This window comes from Helianthus annuus, chromosome 1 (assembly GCF_002127325.2).
Source record: "Helianthus annuus cultivar XRQ/B chromosome 1, HanXRQr2.0-SUNRISE, whole genome shotgun sequence".
In the NCBI taxonomy this organism is placed as follows: Eukaryota; Viridiplantae; Streptophyta; class Magnoliopsida; order Asterales; family Asteraceae; genus Helianthus; species Helianthus annuus.
The window spans coordinates 56,399,655-56,419,224 of NC_035433.2; the positions used below are offsets into that span (position 1 = coordinate 56,399,655).

The 19,570-nt window shown below is 36.8% G+C and overlaps 2 protein-coding genes across 2 annotated transcripts; both read left to right on the forward strand.

The window, feature by feature from the left end:
- The first annotated feature begins 8,871 nt into the window (after positions 1-8,871).
- LOC118490200 lies at positions 8,872-10,226 on the forward strand. The gene is made up of 6 exons (XM_035987580.1): positions 8,872-8,983; positions 9,162-9,293; positions 9,379-9,395; positions 9,442-9,621; positions 9,707-10,033; positions 10,110-10,226. Exons 1-6 carry the CDS (start codon positions 8,872-8,874, stop codon positions 10,224-10,226), a joined length of 885 nt encoding a protein of 294 aa, XP_035843473.1.
- Positions 10,227-17,913: 7,687 nt separating this feature from the next.
- On the forward strand, positions 17,914-19,378 carry LOC110887708. The gene is made up of 2 exons (XM_022135281.1): positions 17,914-18,400; positions 18,648-19,378. Exons 1-2 carry the CDS (start codon positions 17,914-17,916, stop codon positions 19,376-19,378), a joined length of 1,218 nt encoding a protein of 405 aa, XP_021990973.1.
- Positions 19,379-19,570: the final 192 nt, after the last annotated feature.

Below are 19,570 nucleotides of genomic sequence, written 5' to 3' on the forward strand. Positions count from 1 at the left end.
ACCGCTAGTTGACAAGCACTCGTAACCACCTCTTGCTCAACCTCCTCATCGGTGGAATCATCGCCATCCGCAAAAAAACTCTTTGTAGTAAAAAATTACCATGGATGAAGAACTAGGGGAATCCATCAAGTTTTTTATAAAATGGTAGTGTTTTTGAGAGAGTTTTGGTTAATTTTGAATGAGTTTATATATATATATATATATATATATATATATATATATATATATATATATATATAGGTAAAAGGTTTAAAAAAATAAAATAAAGAAATAGCCGTTAACTAGCCGTTGGGGGATTTTGATTGGCCGGTCAACATGTCCAAAGCGTTTTATATAAAACGCCAAAGCAATTTTTTTTCAAAAACCACGCCAAACAACGCCCCATGTAATGGGGGTGCGGCGTTTTTTAGCGTTTTTTTTGAATTTTTTTTTTAAAAACCGCCCCACTACGGGTGGTCTTAGAGCGTTCACAATGACTTATTTACTCGTATCCATCCATTTACACTGATAACAACTATTTTTCTTTTTTCTTTTCAATTAAATAATTTTTTTATACCTTTATCATTACCTTTTTTCTCTACTTCATTCACAACCTTTTCTAAAAATATTAAACAATTTATATAGAATGAACAATGTTTTTCTCCACTAATTTACAGATGAACAATAGCATTCTCATATATTTTCTGTTTTCTACATTCACAACCACTCAAAAACACTAACAACTATTCCTTATAATATAACTAAACTCTTTCAGATATTTTTAACGTCTTCATTGTGAATGCTCAATGAATGCTCTTATGAAAACAAATTATGATAACCAAACAAATTTAAACTAAGAAGAGGCATGACCAAGATTCCTTTACGCTTATTGAACCATTTTTTAATTATGATTGTTAAACTACAATCTCACGTAACTAATTTTTTAAGGCAAACTAGCACACTACCTCACAAAACTAATTTGATCACTTAATTGCTTAGGTAATTTTTGACCAAAACAGGAATGTATCAGAGATGACGGGAGAATCGGGCTCTTTCCTTTTACGGGAGCTTGAACTCCGAGGCCTGGTAGCTGGTGAAGGTTTGGGAATGACGATGGCCTTGGAACTGCTGGGTTTGGATGAGGCCGTGGCCTTAGGACTAGGTTCCTTCTTGATTTGAACCTGATCAGAATAACTATCCAGCTCGTCGAGGTCAAAGACTTCAGGGATCTTGGCTGGAGCTGCGCAAAGGGAAAAGTCTTACATCTTTATTACCCTTCATTATATTATATTGTGCTAATTAATTATCTTTAAAGTAATCCTTACCAGACATTTCAGATGATGAGTATTGACTGGAACTCGGGATATGTGTGGTAAAACTCCTGTCACTTGCAAGTAATAGGTAGACAATTTTGATTCTTTTCTCTGATTCCGCAGTAGGGTGAGCTACTTCCTTGAAATTTACTGCAAAAGGATCAAAAAGGAGGATATTAGCAAAAGACAGAAGTCTAAAGGTACATGGGAACATTCATGGTCCTACCGGTGGTTAACCACTCCACCGGAAGGCTAGCACCCTCATCAATGGAGTCTCGTTTGACGAAGAAGAACTTGCGTTGCCATCCGTCTTCGTTTTTGGTGGCTTTAAGAATAAGGGGTTTGTTGGAAGTCGAAAAAACAAAAACCGGCTAGAACCATGAGATCGAAGACGGTAAGTGATTGGCAGATCTTCGATACAAAGGTCGGGACAGTGAAGATTTTTGATTTGGTTGAGTACGATTAATACCCTCCAGACCATGGGCATAGTCTGAGCAAAGGAGATACCGGTGGTCCGGAAGAATTGCATCATAAATTCGGGAAAAGGGTGTCGAAGACCTAGCGAGAAAGGGTATGCTGGGAAACAGACCCAATCAGTAGAAGAAACATCCGATCGAATTGATCGATCGAACGGTCTAAAGACCACGTTATCAGGGAAAGCACCGGAGGCTCTCAAAGCCGCAATGTCTGCGTTATCAAAGGCACAGACTTCCTTCTCGGGATTTTTGAGAAGATTCTGCTGAATGAAGACCTCGGATGATTCACCGGTTTAGGAACAAGTTCTGGTGGCCATTGCAGATAAAGAAGGAAAGATTGATAGAAGATGAATGAGAAGTTGGGAATTACCTGGAGACTTCGATGGAGATGACTGCTTTTCAAACAAAAAGAGAGAAGATATAGGAGCACTGTAGATCTCCATCGAATTAAAAGCGCGTTGGAAGTTATGATGTGATCTTGACCGTCGTCTCGATTTAATTGCCTTGATTTACGAGATAGAATTTTTAAAATATATCCGTTGGATTGGTATACCAACAGATATATTTGGGGACAATTGTTATGGGTCATTTTCTGAGCGTACATATCCTGACTAATATCCTGCTTTTGGTTTTTTGCTTGTGATCAGGATACTGGATTAGGATATTGCTAACATCCTGGGCGATATTCTGGGATTAACTAAATTAACCACGTGCAGGTTAGATGCTGTGGGTTACTAACGGTCAGATGGACTTCTTCTCCTTGAGACTCGGGCGTATCTGTTATGTGAGAGACGTTGAACCCGAAAGACCAGGTCTACAACGTTCGAGTGGGGAATATTCGCCGGATCCCGGTTATTTAGGATAGTTTGTTGCATTTCTTTTACTATAAATAGATGGGGGCGGATCAGATTAAGGCACGCAACTCACACACACACTTTCGAACACTTTTGCTTTCTAGCTCACTGCAAACGCTTGTATTCGAATTACCTTGTAACACCTAGTTGATCCGCACCACATCCTGCACTGTATCCTGATATTTGAAGTAATTGAAGAACAAGGCAGCTACGATTGTCAGCTCCCGAGGTTTTGTGCCGGCGATCTAGATTGATCAAGGGCTTTCCTCGTACATCCTGTGTCACCCTTTACATTTTTTGCTCATTGTTTGATCATAGATACAGCTCTATATCCTGAGCCGTATCCTGAAACTGTTTTAGTAACTAACTTAACTTGAATATTTTCGACACACATTTCTAGCACACTACCTCACTTAACTAATTTGATCACTAAATTGCTTCGGTAATTTTTGACCAAAACACATATGACTGCTTGTACCACCGTCGGACGTTTGCAAACTAAAGGGGTTGGCCATGGCAATAGTGGAGGAAGGGAAACTATGAACCTACAAACATAACAAAGGCGGCAATCTTATAGCATAACCAAAGACTGTTCAACTGTCTACAAATTAATCATATCCTAATGAATGATATTAAATGACAGGGATATTCAAAGAGGCACAATAAAACAATGCAATTTACAAACACCCATATGAAGAATTAATCAAACAAATCGATAGGGATCTAGAACAACAACAACAACAATAATAATAATAATAATAATAATAATAATAATAATAATAATAATAATAATAATAATAATAATAATAATAATAATAATAATTACATAAAAAGAAGATAAAAGCATATGGGGCAGCCACTAATAAGATCTTAAAGTAATTAAACTCTAAAAAATTCAAATTGACAGCACCTGAATATCTCTGTTTCTTGATATTGTTGTTAAAGTGGTGATCTTTAGAGTCTTGAAATTGCTCATAGTGTGAATCAATCAAGAAGATTTGAAAAAGTTGTTGAATTTGCAGTGTTGTGGGTGATTTGAATAACAAAAAAGGGGTTTTTTATTGGTTGATTGATGATCTGTGTTGCCGTTATCCCTCCACTCGTATGATTTCAAGAAAAGCTTTACCTATATTGAAACCTCATCAAAAATATCAAAAAGAAGAGCTTTACCCATTCTTATAAGGAGTCGATAAGTGTCAGTATTAAAACACAATTACTGAAAGAAATAAAGGCTAGTATTAAAGAAATAAAGAACTGTAAGTAATAGTGGGTAGAGAAAGGGTCAAAAGGTTAAAGATGAAAAAGAAATCTAGATTTTAACTATAGGGCCAGGATTAATTTACCATTATATCCCAAACAATAAAAAAAACATACATAAGTTGAGGTTTTTGCGTCTTTTGAGTACCACAAAGAACCTGATACATATTCCCGGTATTTCATGTTATATATCATACATCTTGAAAAAAAATTATAACATCATACATAAGTTGATGAGCGAGATCGCTCCAGCACTATGCAAACCCCCCCCCCCAACTTTATCTAACCAAATTCGTTGGTGAACAGCTGAACATACATATTCCTCCTCAATAGCTTTTTCTCTCAGTTGTTGAGATAACCAGAGTGTTTTGATCTCAGCTTGTGATTTGCGTAACTCTTTATCATTATCTGCAAAAATAAACAATCGAGTAAAACCTTAGCCGGTTAAATAATATTTGGACGGTAAATGTTTTTTAGATAAGCACGACCAAAACCATCCCATAAAAGAAGTAAGATGTTTTGACTCGTTACCTTGCCCAACCTGGTCAGACGACAAATGGAGAGACGTCCAACTTTAGAATGATTAATACTAAGCTTCCATAGCTTTTTATATGTTAAAAAAGTAAATTTATATTATTAGCGCTATGCGAAACCAGAATCACACAACCCGAAATGGTTCCGTATACCAGGCCGGCCCGTTTATAATGCTTAATTCAACTGCACCAACCATTGGGTTTGCAGCATAGACATGAGAACTGTTCGAGCATGTCCTTGTGATCATAAGCCAATACTTTAAAACAAACTGGGTGATAAAAACATATTTAATTATTGATAGGATTACTACACAACTACTTGATTGAATCACAGAAGTTAAAAAGTATGGCATATGTATGAAACTAAGAAAGATCGAAACCATATTTTACTTACAACTGCACTTAAATATTTCCACTTCTCTCCACCAGCTTTCTCGACCTATACGAGCAAAAATATCACACATAAGATGTAAATCCGATCTGAACCAACTACGTTCTGATCCAAAACCCGTCCCGGCCGCCCGAAACTAAATCTAAACCTAACCCGTTTCGATCCGAAACTTGTCCCGTTTCTTTAAGACACCAACCCACATTGATCCATTTCTTTGAAGTTGTCGACCCGTTTTGACCCGAAAGTATATGAGATGGAATTTTAATTGACCCATTTTGACCCATTGAGTGAAAATATCTTACCCAAACCAACCCATATAATTTAAAAAGCAACCCAAAGTGACCCACTTGGAAGGCTTTGGGTCAAAGATTGCCCCGTCTAGTAAAATGTTTGCCAAAAAGTAGACCTCAGCTGCGCTGTATGTAAACACTGCGCCTTTTGAAGCGATGGGGGGTTTTTAAAACCCATATCATTTTTTTCACCCTTTCAATGTAAAAACAGTGCACTAACATACATGAGGACCTCCTGGGTAACTTAATAGTGTGTCACAGATGTGAAGAATGTCCGCAAAAATAAATTCTTGGGTCAATATAAGTGTGATCCATTTAAATGCATAAAACTCTGGATCGACCAGTCATTAAACAACCCAACATAGATAAAAGCTGGTCATGAGGAACGTAATTTGGAACTTTTAATGTAAAAAGTATCTTAGAATGGTTCCGAATAACCGAAAAGTATATAAGTTCCATACTTATACTACCATCATCATCTTCAAATTCATTTTTTATAACAAAAACCAGGCAACACCATCCGAATTATCTAATCACCCAGATTAACAAAAATGAAAAAGTGTTCTTTACACACAACTATGATAATACCTGCAATACGTTTATAACCCCCAGACTACCTAGTATTTTGTACACACTCGAAACCCATAAAAAAGTAACAAAATAAAAGAAATCAAAGAACTACATAACGTTAAGCCTACCTTAGATCCAAATTAGTTATTTGCTGCATCAAGTTTTTCCTTCAACAAACTATTTTCATCATTCAATCAAGAAACATAATCCTACATATAAAACCTTAAGATCAATTCTAAAGAACTTAAAATCATAAATAGGAACAGATGAGAGACGAAGTGATCTTATTTCAGTCACCAAAATACCCGTGGAAATCCTATTTCGCCGTCACCGTCGGTGTTCAATCCACTGTTGTTTCCATTCACCACCACAACCAAGTTCGTCACTAAATCGATCCACCATCGCCGCCAGGTGTTCATCGTCGTCGCCTAGAATCCATCAGTCGTTTTCTGTGGAAACCAACGATTGAAGATGATGGTGAAGCAATCATTTCAAGTTACACATTCAAGAATCAGAACTGATACAAAAAAGACAACAATTTTACATATATCGCATATCAATTTTAATTTATTGTCACATGGGTCCCGTCTCAAAGTAAAATACCTAAACTTGTAGTTCAACTCTGGGAACAGCATGTGATGATCCGGCTTCAGCAAAACCTACCTTGATGGATAAAAATCGAACTTCATTCCTCACATTCGTTTGTTTCTCCATGGATTTTTGTGAATAGCCTGTTCTTGATGGCTCTGCACCCGTTGGTTGATCTGGTAAAACTGGACACTAATCGTCACCACCTCGATCTCCGATGAAATCGCACTGGATTTTGATTCGTTAATTGAAGATGGAGATGAAATGGAAATGAGTTTATTGGGAATTAGGGTGTTTCAGAGAAGCTATGTAGGGTGTGGTGGATTTTATGGGATTGGAGGGGTTAGACCATGTGTAGTGGTTTAGCAAAATAATGCCCCCACCATGGGGCATTATTCGACACGTGGCAGTCCAGTCAGCATGGGGTGTTATTGCAAAAGTGGCGTAGTGGGAATAATGCCCAAATAATGCCCCTTCCAATTATTAAACAATTATTTTTGAGGTTAAAAAAAAAGGAAACTACAAGTGCCCCAAACCCATTGGCTAGTCAACATGGTTGGCCGGATCTTGAGCGTTGTTTTAAAAACGCTAAACAAATTTTTTTTCAAAAATAATGCCCCAAAACGCCCCATGTAATGGGTTGGGGGCGTTTTTAGGCGTTTTTTTTTTTCATTTTTTTTAAAAACCACGTCCCACTACAGGTGGTCTTAGGGGGAAGATGAAGTGAAGCGGCGTGTCTTTACTATTACTATTAGGGTTCTAGAAGAAGATGGCAAATTACCGATATTACCCCTTGGTGTCTTAAAATTTTGGATTAAATAGCTTACACATCCTTGTACATGGTGATTCGTAACTTGTAAATATGGTAAAATTACAATCTTGTACACAAATGTATTTAAGAGGCTCATAATGAAGGTTGTAAAATAGTTGATATAACTAAATTTTTAAGTATATATAGATATAGATTTACACCTTTACACTATATCTTAGTCTCTATAATTATTTTAAAAATAAATATTTTTCTCTCTTTTTCAGTTAATTAATATTTTTGTACTTTTATAATTATCTTTTCTTTCTCCTTCACTCACAACCATTTAAAAAAATATTAAAAATTTATATAGAATAAACAATATTTTCTCTAAATTTATACTGATAAACAATGCCATTTTCTCTATCCTCACTCATAACCACTCTATATAATATAAAGAATCTACTCACATAAATATAAAGGAACCAATATAAATGCCAATGGGGGCTACATTAGATGCCCTTTATTTCTAGTAACTAAATAAAAGAGTATTGACAAAGATAGAAAATTAACCATTCAAATACAGTCACTACAAGAATGGGAGGCCATTAGTGGCGACACCATTAGCGGCGACAGGTCTAATGTCGCCGCTATTGGTCGATCCGTGTCACAGACCCTGAGACCAAACCCCAGCCGTTGATCAAAATCCTGATCTAACGGTTGGGGATTTAAAAGGCAATATCGGCGACGAAAAGTAGGTCATTAGCGGCGACAGCTGTCTCCGCTAAAAGTGTGTGTCCCACATTAAATCCTAGCCACACAAATCTTATCCTGGTTAACCTAATAGCGGCGACAGGTAATCAATACCGGCGACAGGCTGTCGCCGGTAAAAGTGAAAACGTAACAGACCTTTATCAGCGCCTTTCCCTCTCTCCTCTTCACTTTTCCCCCCAAAACTCTTGCTTCCACCGCCGGAGACACTCGAATTTTTGCCCAATCGGTTAGTTTAACTTGTTTTATGTTACATTTCTTCTCTACATTTGTTACATACATGTTATAGGCTTTAATTTTTGCTCTTTTTTGTGTATTTTTGTGTTTGTGGAAGAAAATTCGGATCACCACCATCTCTTCTCCGGTCACCACCTTCACTTCTCCGGCACCACCTCGTCTCAGCGGTCTTAGTCTACTTGAAACCTGAAAAACCGGTTAGTTTTTTTTTTTTTTTTTTTAAAGTTTAGAAATTGTATAATTTTTAGTTTAGGTATGTAAATTGTGTATGTTAGTATGTATGTTTGTATAATTGTTAGTATGTAAATTGTATAATTTTTAGTTTAAGTTGTATAATTGTATGTAGGTGTATGTTAGTATGTTGGTGAAAAATGTGTATGTTAGTATGTATGTTTGTATAAAGTATGCAAATGTGTATGTAAGGATGAATGTTTGTATGTCAAATGTATAATGTAGGTGTATTTGAAAAAAATGAGTATATGAAAGTCTATGCATTTGTGTATGTAGGTGTATGTAAGCATGTATGTGGGTATCTAAGTGTATGAATGAATGTATGTATGTAGGTGTATGTTAATATGTTGGTGAAAATTGTGTATGTTAGTATGTATGTTTGTATAAAGTATGCAAATGTGTATGTAAGGATGAATGTTTGTATGTCAAATGTATAATGTAGGTGTCTTTGGAGAAAATGAGTATATGAAAGTCTATGTATTTGTGTATGTAGGTGTATGTAAGCATGTATGTGGGTATGTAAGTGTATGAATGAATGTATGTATGTAGGTGTATGTTAGTATGTTGGTGAAAAATGTGTATGTTAGTATGTATGTTTGTATAAAGTATGCAAATGTGTGTGTAAGGATGCAAATGTGTAGGTTTGAAAAAAATGTTACTGCGGGTGAGCCTTCAATTGAAGTTGATCCCCCAACGGCTGATTGTGATGAGGTCGAGGCTGATTGTGATGAGGTCGAGGCTGATTGTGATGAGGATGATCCCGATTATGTGGAGTCTGACTAAAAGAAAAGTTATTGTAATTTATATTGATTTGTAATTGATAAACACTTGTTTGAAATATTTATTTGAATTTGAGTTACACTTGTTGTACTTTCCCTTAATTTCTATTAGATACACATGATGTAACATTTGTAACTTTATAGGGATTATGTTTTCGGTATTGCTGATATTCATTTATTTGATGGCGGATGTGGCCCCCTGGGGACATGGGGGTGACGGTGCCGGTGATCCACCGCTTCCTCCTGGTGGGATTCGTGGCACACACAAGACAGACGGTAAGTCTTTTACTAAATTATTTTGTAGTCCTTATATTTTATATATTATAAATGTTGTTTCTAATTATTTTTGTTTTAATTGCAGCGGTTCCCCCAAAGAAGGTTAGGGGGAAAGCTAAAAACGAGAAACTACGACGTCTAGTAAAAGCGGGGGGGGCCTGTGTCGCTTACGTTTGATCGACAGGTCACGTTTACCCCTGTTGGTAAATCAAGAGACATGTTTTCAAGGGAGGCCGGCCTGTATATGTGGCGGACCGTCCCGTTTGATAAAATTGGATGGGATAATGTTGAACAACATTACAAGGATGCCGTCATGAACCACTTACGGGTAAATAAGTTATATGCATAAAATTTTATAGCACATGCAAATCTAATTTATATATGATATTTTAACTTTTTTATTTAATTTGTAGGAAAATTTCAATCTTGATGAAGTGGAACGTGATTATGAGGCGAAAAACTTGAAGGGTGGTATGAGGACTGTGCTTATGAAGCGGTACTCTGACCGCAAGTATGAAGCTAGACAATTATTTGATAGCCAGGGAGGTTACGATGATCTTGAGAGGGCAAGGGCATACCATCCCGTGGATATGCCCTATAAAAACTGGTTGAGAACCATCGAAGGTTTCCGGCAAGAAAAATATATTAAAAAAAGCAAGGCCTGTAAGCAAGTACGCGAGAAACAACAATTCCCATACCGTGGGGGGACATCTTCGTACGGTAGCACCGCCTATAAAAATGTAATGTTTTATGTATGTGTGCGTGTGTGTAAGCTTTTGTTTATTTAATGTCTAATCTAAGTGTAATGTTAAACAGAATTTGGATTGGGTACCTACGTATGCTAAAACCCACACGGACAATCAAGGGAATTGGGTTGATCCGGTTGCTGAACAAAATTACGTAAGTATTTCTTTTAAGTATTATTTTCTATAACAAATATATATATATATACACATATATATTTAATCATCATCTTCGTAAAATACATCGGAACATACAACATGCCACATATGAATGGAGCGGTGATGGTCCTCCAATTGCCCCGTATCAAGAAGCGTTGGGAGAGCGGCGAGGATGGTACCGCGGGATGGGGCCTAAACCTTCTTCCAACACGTCCTCAAACATGTCGTCTTCGCAAGCTCGGACGCAAGAACCCTTTTCCGAGGTAAACTACGCAATTTATAATTTATAAAATGACAAACGAACGCATGTTTCCTTGTTAAATATATGTTGGTAGCGTTAATTAATATGCTAATATACGTTTTGATATCTATTATTGTAGGATTTTGTTAACAGCTTGTTCCAAACTCCGTCATTTTTGAGCCAACTTAACAACTATCTTGCTTCACAAGGGAAAGGAAAAGGAAAGTCAAATGACTACGATTCTGACGACTTATACGATAGAGAATCCGAGGAAGATTGACTTGTTTTAATGTATGATTTTGATTTAATTAAACGTTGTAGGATTATATTGTACGACTAAAACGTAGTTTGCGTATGTTTGCGTTGTTTTAATTATATTACCTTTAGTATATGTTCGTGGCGTATGTTTGCGTTGTTTGAAATAGGAAGGTTCTGTTTTTTCGGCCGAAAAAATGGCTGGGTGCTGTAAATACAGCAGCTGTATTAAAAAAAAGACTTTTAGCGGCGACACGTGTCGCCGCTATTGACATGCATTCTTTAGCGACGAAGACCAATACCGGCGACCTTTTAGCGACGACAACTGTCGCCGCTAAGGTTCAAAAGCAATACCGGCGACGCCACCTTTAGCGACGACAGGTGGCCAATAGCGGCCTATCAATACCGGCGACCCTTTAGCGACGACAGGTCGCCGGTAAAGGTCAATAGCGGCGACAAATTGGACCAATACCGGCGACACCTGTCGTCGCTAAAGGTGTCCCTTTCTTGTAGTGAGTGAGCATCAATTACTCATATCCTGTGACAATGTAAGCTCAAATCACATGTACTTCTACATTTCATATGAGACCCAGTTTACACATAGATCCCTTCAAATGTATACACTCAATCTTCTGATAAAGGAAACCCCATCAACATACATATGTTTCTAATTCTTTAATATTTATTTCCTTTTGTTTGTACAAATAAAATGAAAGGTTGTATATATTGTTAACAAGTAACAATGCCGACACCTACACGTAATTGTTTAGTGAATCCGAAGTGCAATTATAAAAAATACTGTCAATATGACATTCTATAAATCATTAATATTTAATAATAAAAAAAACTATAAAAATTAAACGTGCATGCATCACGACAAGATCTCTGATTAGAACAATAATTGTGTACAAAACTACAAACCTTCGATGTCTTTAAGAAGACTATAAACATTGTCATCGATCTTTCTTCCAAAATACATACATCACTCACTATTCACCAGATCATCCGTTGGAGAAAACATGCAAATCAAAACCCTCACACACACTACCAGCAGAACACACAAACACACTTGATGATAGAGAGAAGGAGAGAGAGAGAGAGAGAGAGAGAGAGAGAGAGAGAGAGGAAGCTAGAAAGCTCCGGTAGATCCTTATTTCATTTCTGGCAAGGGCAGTTGTGAATTTGTGATGTCGGCAGATATGTTGTGGTGCTTTGATAAAGATCAAAGGAGGTTAACCTCATTTGTACATTTGTAGAGAGAGAGAGAGAATGAGCGTGATAACCGGTAACTGTCGATGAACTGGAAGTTTATCTTTCTTTTTGATAAAAGATCGGAAAAAAAAGTTAAAAAACTTTAACTAGTTGAGTTACTACTTACTAGTCAAAGAATCATGGTATGTAGTCTAGCTCCTAAACTTTAGTGGCGTTAGATATTTAGTTATAAATCATTAAATAAATAACTGAATCAAACCGAACCCTCTTAAAACTTAAACTTAATTTACATATGTGGCTTTCTTTTATGGTGTAAGGAGTGGTTAAACATTTTGGAGTGGCAAACTAAAAAACCGACCAATCAGAGCGCGCCATGTCAATCAGTCAAAAGTGTTTAAATTTTGGTGAAAAGTGTTGGCAATGGTTTAGACACTTGGTGAAGTGGTAAACCATTTAAAACAAAAGGAAAAGTTGTGATTGGTTGAGATAGGAATGGACCCCACCCACAATACCCTCTCCCTCTCTCAATCACCTTCCCCGCATCGGCAAGCCATCCCCGCACACCTTCGCCGCGTCGGCAAAACCTCGGCGGCGGTGTTTGCCGCATCCCGCTCCGCACACCCTTAGTCTTCAACTGAAACCGAATAGGTATTTAGTTTTCTATTCCAAGAAAGGTATTTCGGTTGAACCTGAGGAACCGAATTTGTATACTTAAATTTAGCTCAATACCACATAACTCTCGTAAAAAAAAAAAAAAAAAAAAAAAAAAAAAAAAAAAAAGACAACGGTCCATATTTAGCACCTTATCCCACATTTAGACCATTGGGGCGTTGGGTGTAATCTCAGGTCTCATCCAGGTACCGAAGCCTTACCCCACTTCTACTTTTCTTCCTCCGTTGTTTTCCTCGGCCAATGGTATGGCCTTCCCAGACCAACATCCCGCTTTCAACATTTTATGATGTCACATGGGGTGGAGTTCCCTTGAGCTAGAGGTGTGCAATAACCGAACCGTTAACCGAAAACCGACAAAACCGAACCGAAATTAACCGAAACCGAATTAACCGAAAGTCGGTTAACGGATATTTTTTTTACCATCGGTTAACCGAAATTAACCGAACCGAACCGAATCATTTATTGTTTTATATATTTCTAGCTTTTATACATCTATTTCATGTATTCATGTTTTATACTTTCATTTCATGTAATAATACCTTTATTTCATTTACTTATGCCTTCATTTCATTTATATATACCTTCATTTCATTTATTTATACCTCCATTTTATGTATTTGAACATCTATTCATGCATTTATACCTCCATTTCATTTATTTATACATCCATTTCATGTATTTATACATCTATTTCATGTATTTATACCTCCATTACATGTATTTTTAAGCAAAAAAAATTAACTCTTGTTTGGATTGGTTATTAACCGAAAATTAACCGAACCGAATCGAAAACCGACGAATTAACCGAACCGATTAACCGATGACTTCGGTTACGGTTACGGATAATGCTAATAACCGAACCGAACCGAACCGTACACACCCCTACCTTGAGGTACAGTCATGCTACCTCACCATACTTCTTCCTCAACCCACCCACCCCCAACCCCAAGTCCTCAATTTGGTCATTAAAGTATCAAACATCATTATGCCTTCAAGAATCGAGCCTACCTTCACTTCTATTTTTTAGACGCTAACTCATTGGAATTTAAAACTCTATATTTAATTAACAATTGTGACAATCTAAAATTGGTTTGTGTAACATGTTGGTAAATCTAGAATTGACAGTTAAGGATTAATATTACACAAAAGTAACTAAGTTTCCTAAATATACCACTGAAGTCACTGTAAGTTTGTTTGGCTTTCATTTTACCTCTAAAGTCACTCAATTTGTATTAGTTGTTCCAATCATGTGTAGGTTTTTATAAATTTTGGCGTTTATTAAAATTTTTTCCTGTTTAATTTAATTAAATTGAAAAATTATGAAACTTGATTATTATTTTGTAAAAAAAATTTATTTGCTATTACCTCCTATTTCAAATTAAATAGAAAAAAAATATCATTATTAATTATTACTTATTAGTAATCAAAATTCATATATATGTTTCATTTTTCTCACTTAGTTTGAAATAATTTAAACATGTATAAAAGAAATACATAAAATATATAAAATTAGAACAGTTAAGTAACTTTAAAAGAAAAAAAAAGTTATAGTGATTTTAGTTTAATACTTGAAAAACTTGTGTGAAGTTTCCTTCAATATAAATAAGTAGTTTGATGTCACAAAGAGTAGAACTAATAACACACTTAATAAAATCGTAAGCAATATTAGACGGAGGGGTGTGTATCGGAGAAACACATAAGGAGGCTAGGCTGATGTGGAGGTCCACCCCTGACGGGAACACCCCTGTCCTTTGATCGGTGAAATCGGAAAATAATCCTCGTTCGTCTCGAAGCTTGCTCTCTCTCACTTCATTCTCTCTCTCTCTCTAGCTTTGATTGGATGGAGATGGATGGGGAAACCATTTTCTAGGGTTGGGGCAAGAGGAAGGGGAAGAAGAAGGTGACGATATGGAGATGAGGTGGAGGTGATGTGGCCATGGGGGAAGGGGAACCACACCCCATGGTCTTAACACTTTTGAGTAAAGGTGTTCATCGAATCGATTATCAAATTTTCGAATTGTTCGAATCGATTTTTTAAAAAAAATAATAATTTTTGCTTGAATTTGTATCCGATTCCAAATTGATTAGGAACCAGCCAACTCGATTCTGATTCGATTAAATATTCGAATCGAACTCAGGTAATTCAGAACAAATTTGTTTTGATTCAAATTTAGTTAAAATATCTAATAAATTCATTTAAGTTACGAGCTTAGTACTTGGTTTGGTAATGTGGTAATTTAATCGTAAAATAAATTTAAAGATTAATTTATACTATAGCCCAATAAAAATTATATATGCATTATACATAAAAATTATAAATAAATATGTATAACTTCAATTCGAATTTCGATTCGAATCGAGTTTATAATTATAAATTCGTATTTGATTCGTATTCGGTTTATTGGAATCGAATTGAATCGAATATAAATTCTTACTAATCGAATTTTGAATTTTTCGAATTCAAAACGAATTATGATCACCATACTTTTGAGATAACTATATAAAAAGCAAATAAAAATAGATAAAAGTAGGTTATGTAGTCATGGTAAAAGAACATTTACAACTACTACAATTGGACAAAAAAGGCGGCAGCCATAATAGTGCCAGGCAGCTGCCTGGCACTCTCCTATTCGCCCAAGAAATTTACGCTTTTATCATCTTTAAAATTACGATTTTGCCATCATTTAAAAATTATGTTTTCGCCCCCGCTTAAAAATAAATTTACGCTTATGCTCCCAGCTAAATATTTCAATTTTGCCCCCGGTAAAATTACGAATTTGACCCGTTTCAGTTTACACTTTTGCCATTAGTTTTTTTTCCCTTAAATATACGATTTTGCCATCAGTTCAAAGTTATGCTTTTGCCCACGCTTAAAAATAAATTTACGCTTTTACTCCCGGCTAAAAATTCTAATTTTCCCATCGGCTAAAAATTACGATTTTGCCCCGTATAAATTGATACTTTCGCCATTAGTTTTTTATCCTCACAGCCAGGTTACGATTTTGCCTTCAACTTAAATTAATATTTTGCCTTCCTGGTGACATTACAAGTTTGCCCCCAGTGCAAAATCACAGTCGTGCCGGCAACTTCCTGGCACTCGCCCGTTGGTCCATTTAGTTTACGATTTATCCCTGAATTAAAATTATGATTTGACCCTCAGTTAAAAATTACGTTCTTTCCATCGTTTTAGTTTTTTTTACCAAAACTATAAAGGTTTTTTGTTTTAATTGGTTTACTCGATTTTATTTTTTTCGTGTCAAGGTGTTGCCTAACACTGGCTCATTAGTCCTGAAAAATTACAGTTTTCACCTGAGCTCAAAATTACGGTCTTATCATCGTTTTTGTTTTTTTTTTTTTCTCTAGTAAAATTAAAATGGTCTTTTTTAATTGGTTGAAAATTATTCGGCTATCGCCCCGCAACGCTTACGGGGCATGTACTTGTTCAATACAAAAACAAATATGAAGGTTGGTTGTTGGTACAATATAATATGGATACACACAAAGTAGTGCTGCATGTCCTACAAAGGACTTTGATGGAGTCTTGTGGGATTCCAAATATTGCAAAATTGATGGGACAATTCAAGAGAAAAATGTGATATTGACCAATGAGCTTGACGTTTCCCTGTCACAAACAGCAACATCATCATCATAACACCAAACGGCTAATTATCACTTTTCTTCAAACAAACCCTAAACCTATAGACACGTGCCAGTAGCCCATCCTGTTCTCTTTTATCTTTTGAATGCTGTAAGGGTGTACGAGGCGTTCGCGGAAAGGGGGTTCGGTGACCCTTGTCCCCGATCGGGAACACCGCCGCTATCAACGTGGGGACCCGAATCGGGGGGTTCGATCGGTGTGGAGTCACCGCTGTTTGTGCACGATTGAGGAACGGTCATGTGGCAACGGTCGGATTTTTAAAAAAAAAAAAATTCACTTTTTTAAAACATATATAAATAACCATCTCATTCACTCCATTTTTTTTATACTCAAACCATATCAACCTCACACATTTCTCACACATTTTCAACGGCCTATACCAACAAGCGGTAAAAATTATATTTTTTTTAACATTGTATATTTTTAATTTTTTTTTCTAAGTTCATATTTTTTAACACTTATTTTTTTTAACACTTATTATTTTATTTTTATTATTTTATAATATGTAGGATCGCACACGAGGAAGCGGATGTAAGGATCTCGACGTGATGAAAGTCGCGTTAAAAGAATTTAAAGATAAATTTCCGAACGGTTTTCAACATGTCGAGGCATGGGAGGTCGTTCGAAGACACGAGAAATGGGCCCAAGTCCCATTGTTGGGTGAGGAAGGTGAAGGTTCGGCACATAAAAGAAAACCCGTTGAGGTGGACCCTTCGATACCGGATATGAACGAAGACCCCTCGCCACAAAGACCACAACGGCGAGACAAGTGTCAAGCTACATCGTCCGAGGGAAGCTCGGCCGAGTTGGCGGCACAATTCAAAGAGTACACCGCCATGAAAGAAGCGAAGCAAGCGGTAGAATTGGAGGCGATCGAATTGAGGAAAAAAAGAGAGTCGGAGCCTCGCGAGCTCATATCGGAACAACGCGAGACGATGAAAAACTACAATTATGATCGAGATATGAAAACATTCCTCAAGCCGCACGACGATGCTCCGCCAAGTATGTTGCCGTTCATCCTCGCCCGAAAGCGCGAAATCGCTAACAAGTACGGGTGGCCATTCGATTTCTAAAATTTTAATTTTCTAGTTTTAATGTAATTTTTATTTTCTAGTATGAATGTGATTTTTATTTTGCTAGTTTGAATGTATTTTTTTTATTTAATGAAATGTTTTTTATTTTATTTTTATTTTTATTAATATTTTTTTAATTTATAAACATGCATAATTTTACCAAAAAAAAAAAAAAAAACAACTCCCCTAAGAGGGGAGTGCCGCCATCAAAATGGGGTGTTAGGGGAGTTTAAGAGGAGAGTTGACGTGGCACTAGTTGGTTGGTTGGGCGTAAGAGAGGGGACTCACCTCTTAGGTGAGTGCCCCTTACACTCTAAGAGCATACGTAGTGGGGCGCTTTCAAGCCCCATAGCGCCGTGATGGCGCCTTGCACACCAAAACAAAGGGCGCTATGCCCAAAAAATTTTGAAAGCGCGATAAATATCGCGGCGTTTTGAACGATGATTTGATTTTTTTGACCGTTTGTAACGGTCATTTTAATAAAAAAAAATTCAATTTATTTTTCAAACTTTCCTTTAAATCATTCTCCTCTCCTATTTTTTTACCACGCACACTCAAACATTCTCATCTCTTCCATATTTTTTTAAAATTCTTGATATTTTATACAATGCATCCATTCAACCGTGGCTTCATTACTCCCCGATCAAGTGCGGACCCAAACCAAAGTGGTAATCCTACTCGCCCCGTGGCGCCGGTTCCCACTAGACCCAACCCTTTCGGCTCCGGTTTTCTCGATTACAATCAACAAAGTCCCCGGTTCATGAATCTTTTGAACCAACCGCTATCATGGGACCCTAATCTCTACGGGTGGAACCCAAATCAAAACACGGATGGGATGGGGTCGTCTCAAGCGTTTGGGTCGGCTCAAGCTTTCGGCTCCCCACTACGCGAACCCGATGTTGTTCCGGAGACGCAACCCGAGGTACCGGATACGCAGCCGGAGACGCAAAAAGGAAAAGGAAAAGCAAAACGGGCACATAAAAAGAAAGTGGAAACCAACACCCGAGCGAAAAAAAATGTGATAACGTGGGAGCCCGAAGAGGAGTATGCGTTAACCCGCGCTTTCATCGATGTTTCGGAGGACCCGGTCATATGTATGTTTTTTTTCTGTTTTTAAATTTATTTTCTGTTTTTTAATTTATTTTCTGTTTTTTTTTTATTTTCTGTTTTATATTTATTTTCTGTTTTTTATTTATTTTCTGTTTTGTTTTATTTTCTGTTTTTTATTTATTTTCTGTTTTTTTTTTATTTTCTGTTGTAAATTTATTTTCTGTTTTTTACTTATTTTCAGTTTTTATTTTTTTAAATTTTGCACTAACATTTTATTTTGTTTTTTTTTAGCAAACAATCAAAGTAAAACCGTATTTTGGAACCGAATACGAGAACTTTTTTTTGATCTCATGGGTAGAGGAGAGGAATACCGCCTACCGGACTCTATATCGGGGAAGTGGACCGATATAAACAAGAAATGCACAAACTTTCAAACCGTGTACCAACGCTTGTATTCCGGATGGAAAAGTGGAAGTAGCGATGAAGACATTACGCAACAGGCATTGGTCGAGTATACGGAGGCTAATGGCCATTTCCCGTACATGAGGTGTTGGCAAATCCTTCGCCACAGCCCCAAATGGGCCACCGTATCTACTCCGAGTGGTCGTTCGGGAAATACACGGCCATCAAAGAGGTCCAAAACAAACGAGTCGGGTGAACCCGAAACGCCAACCTCCGACGCTCGAAACACCGACTTGAAGGAGGATATTCCGGATGACGAGCCGGTGGAGGAGCTACCAAGACCGCCCGGAAGAAAAAGCCGGGCGAAAAAACCCGAGTCGTCGTCGATGTCTATGGGAACGGATATGAGTAACGCATTTTCGGAGATAAACAAGCGACTTCAAGACATACACGAACTCGGTAATAAACGTTTGGAGGAGAACCGCGAAGTTACGGAGATTATGCGGGATAGACAATGGGCTCACGACTTTGAGTTCTACTCGAAACCGCATGACCACTTAACGGGAAAAGCTTTGAAAATGGCGTTGGCACAAAAGGAGCGGATTGAAAAAAAAATATAACCTTTGATTGTGTAATTTTTTTTATGCTAGTTTAATGTTTTTTTTTTCTAGTATAATGTTTTTTTTTCTAGTTTAATGTTTTTTTATTTTATTGTACTTTTTTTTATTTAATGAAATGAATTTTATTTTTAAAAAGTTACAAATGAATTAAAAAAATAAAAATTAAAAAATGAGTAATGATTACACAGGGGC

Bases quoted from the DNA above. Each gene is read 5' to 3' on its own strand.
- LOC118490200 (XM_035987580.1), top strand. From the start codon at position 8,872: ATGTGTAGGTTTGAAAAAAATGTTACTGCGGGTGAGCCTTCAATTGAA. The intron at 9,622-9,706 runs GTAAATAAGTTA...TTTAATTTGTAG, and splicing joins CCGTCATGAACCACTTACGG to GAAAATTTCAATCTTGATGA. The intron at 10,034-10,109 runs GTAATGTTTTAT...AATGTTAAACAG, and splicing joins GTAGCACCGCCTATAAAAAT to AATTTGGATTGGGTACCTAC.
- LOC110887708 (XM_022135281.1), top strand. From the start codon at position 17,914: ATGCATCCATTCAACCGTGGCTTCATTACTCCCCGATCAAGTGCGGAC. The intron at 18,401-18,647 runs GTATGTTTTTTT...GTTTTTTTTTAG, and splicing joins TTCGGAGGACCCGGTCATAT to CAAACAATCAAAGTAAAACC.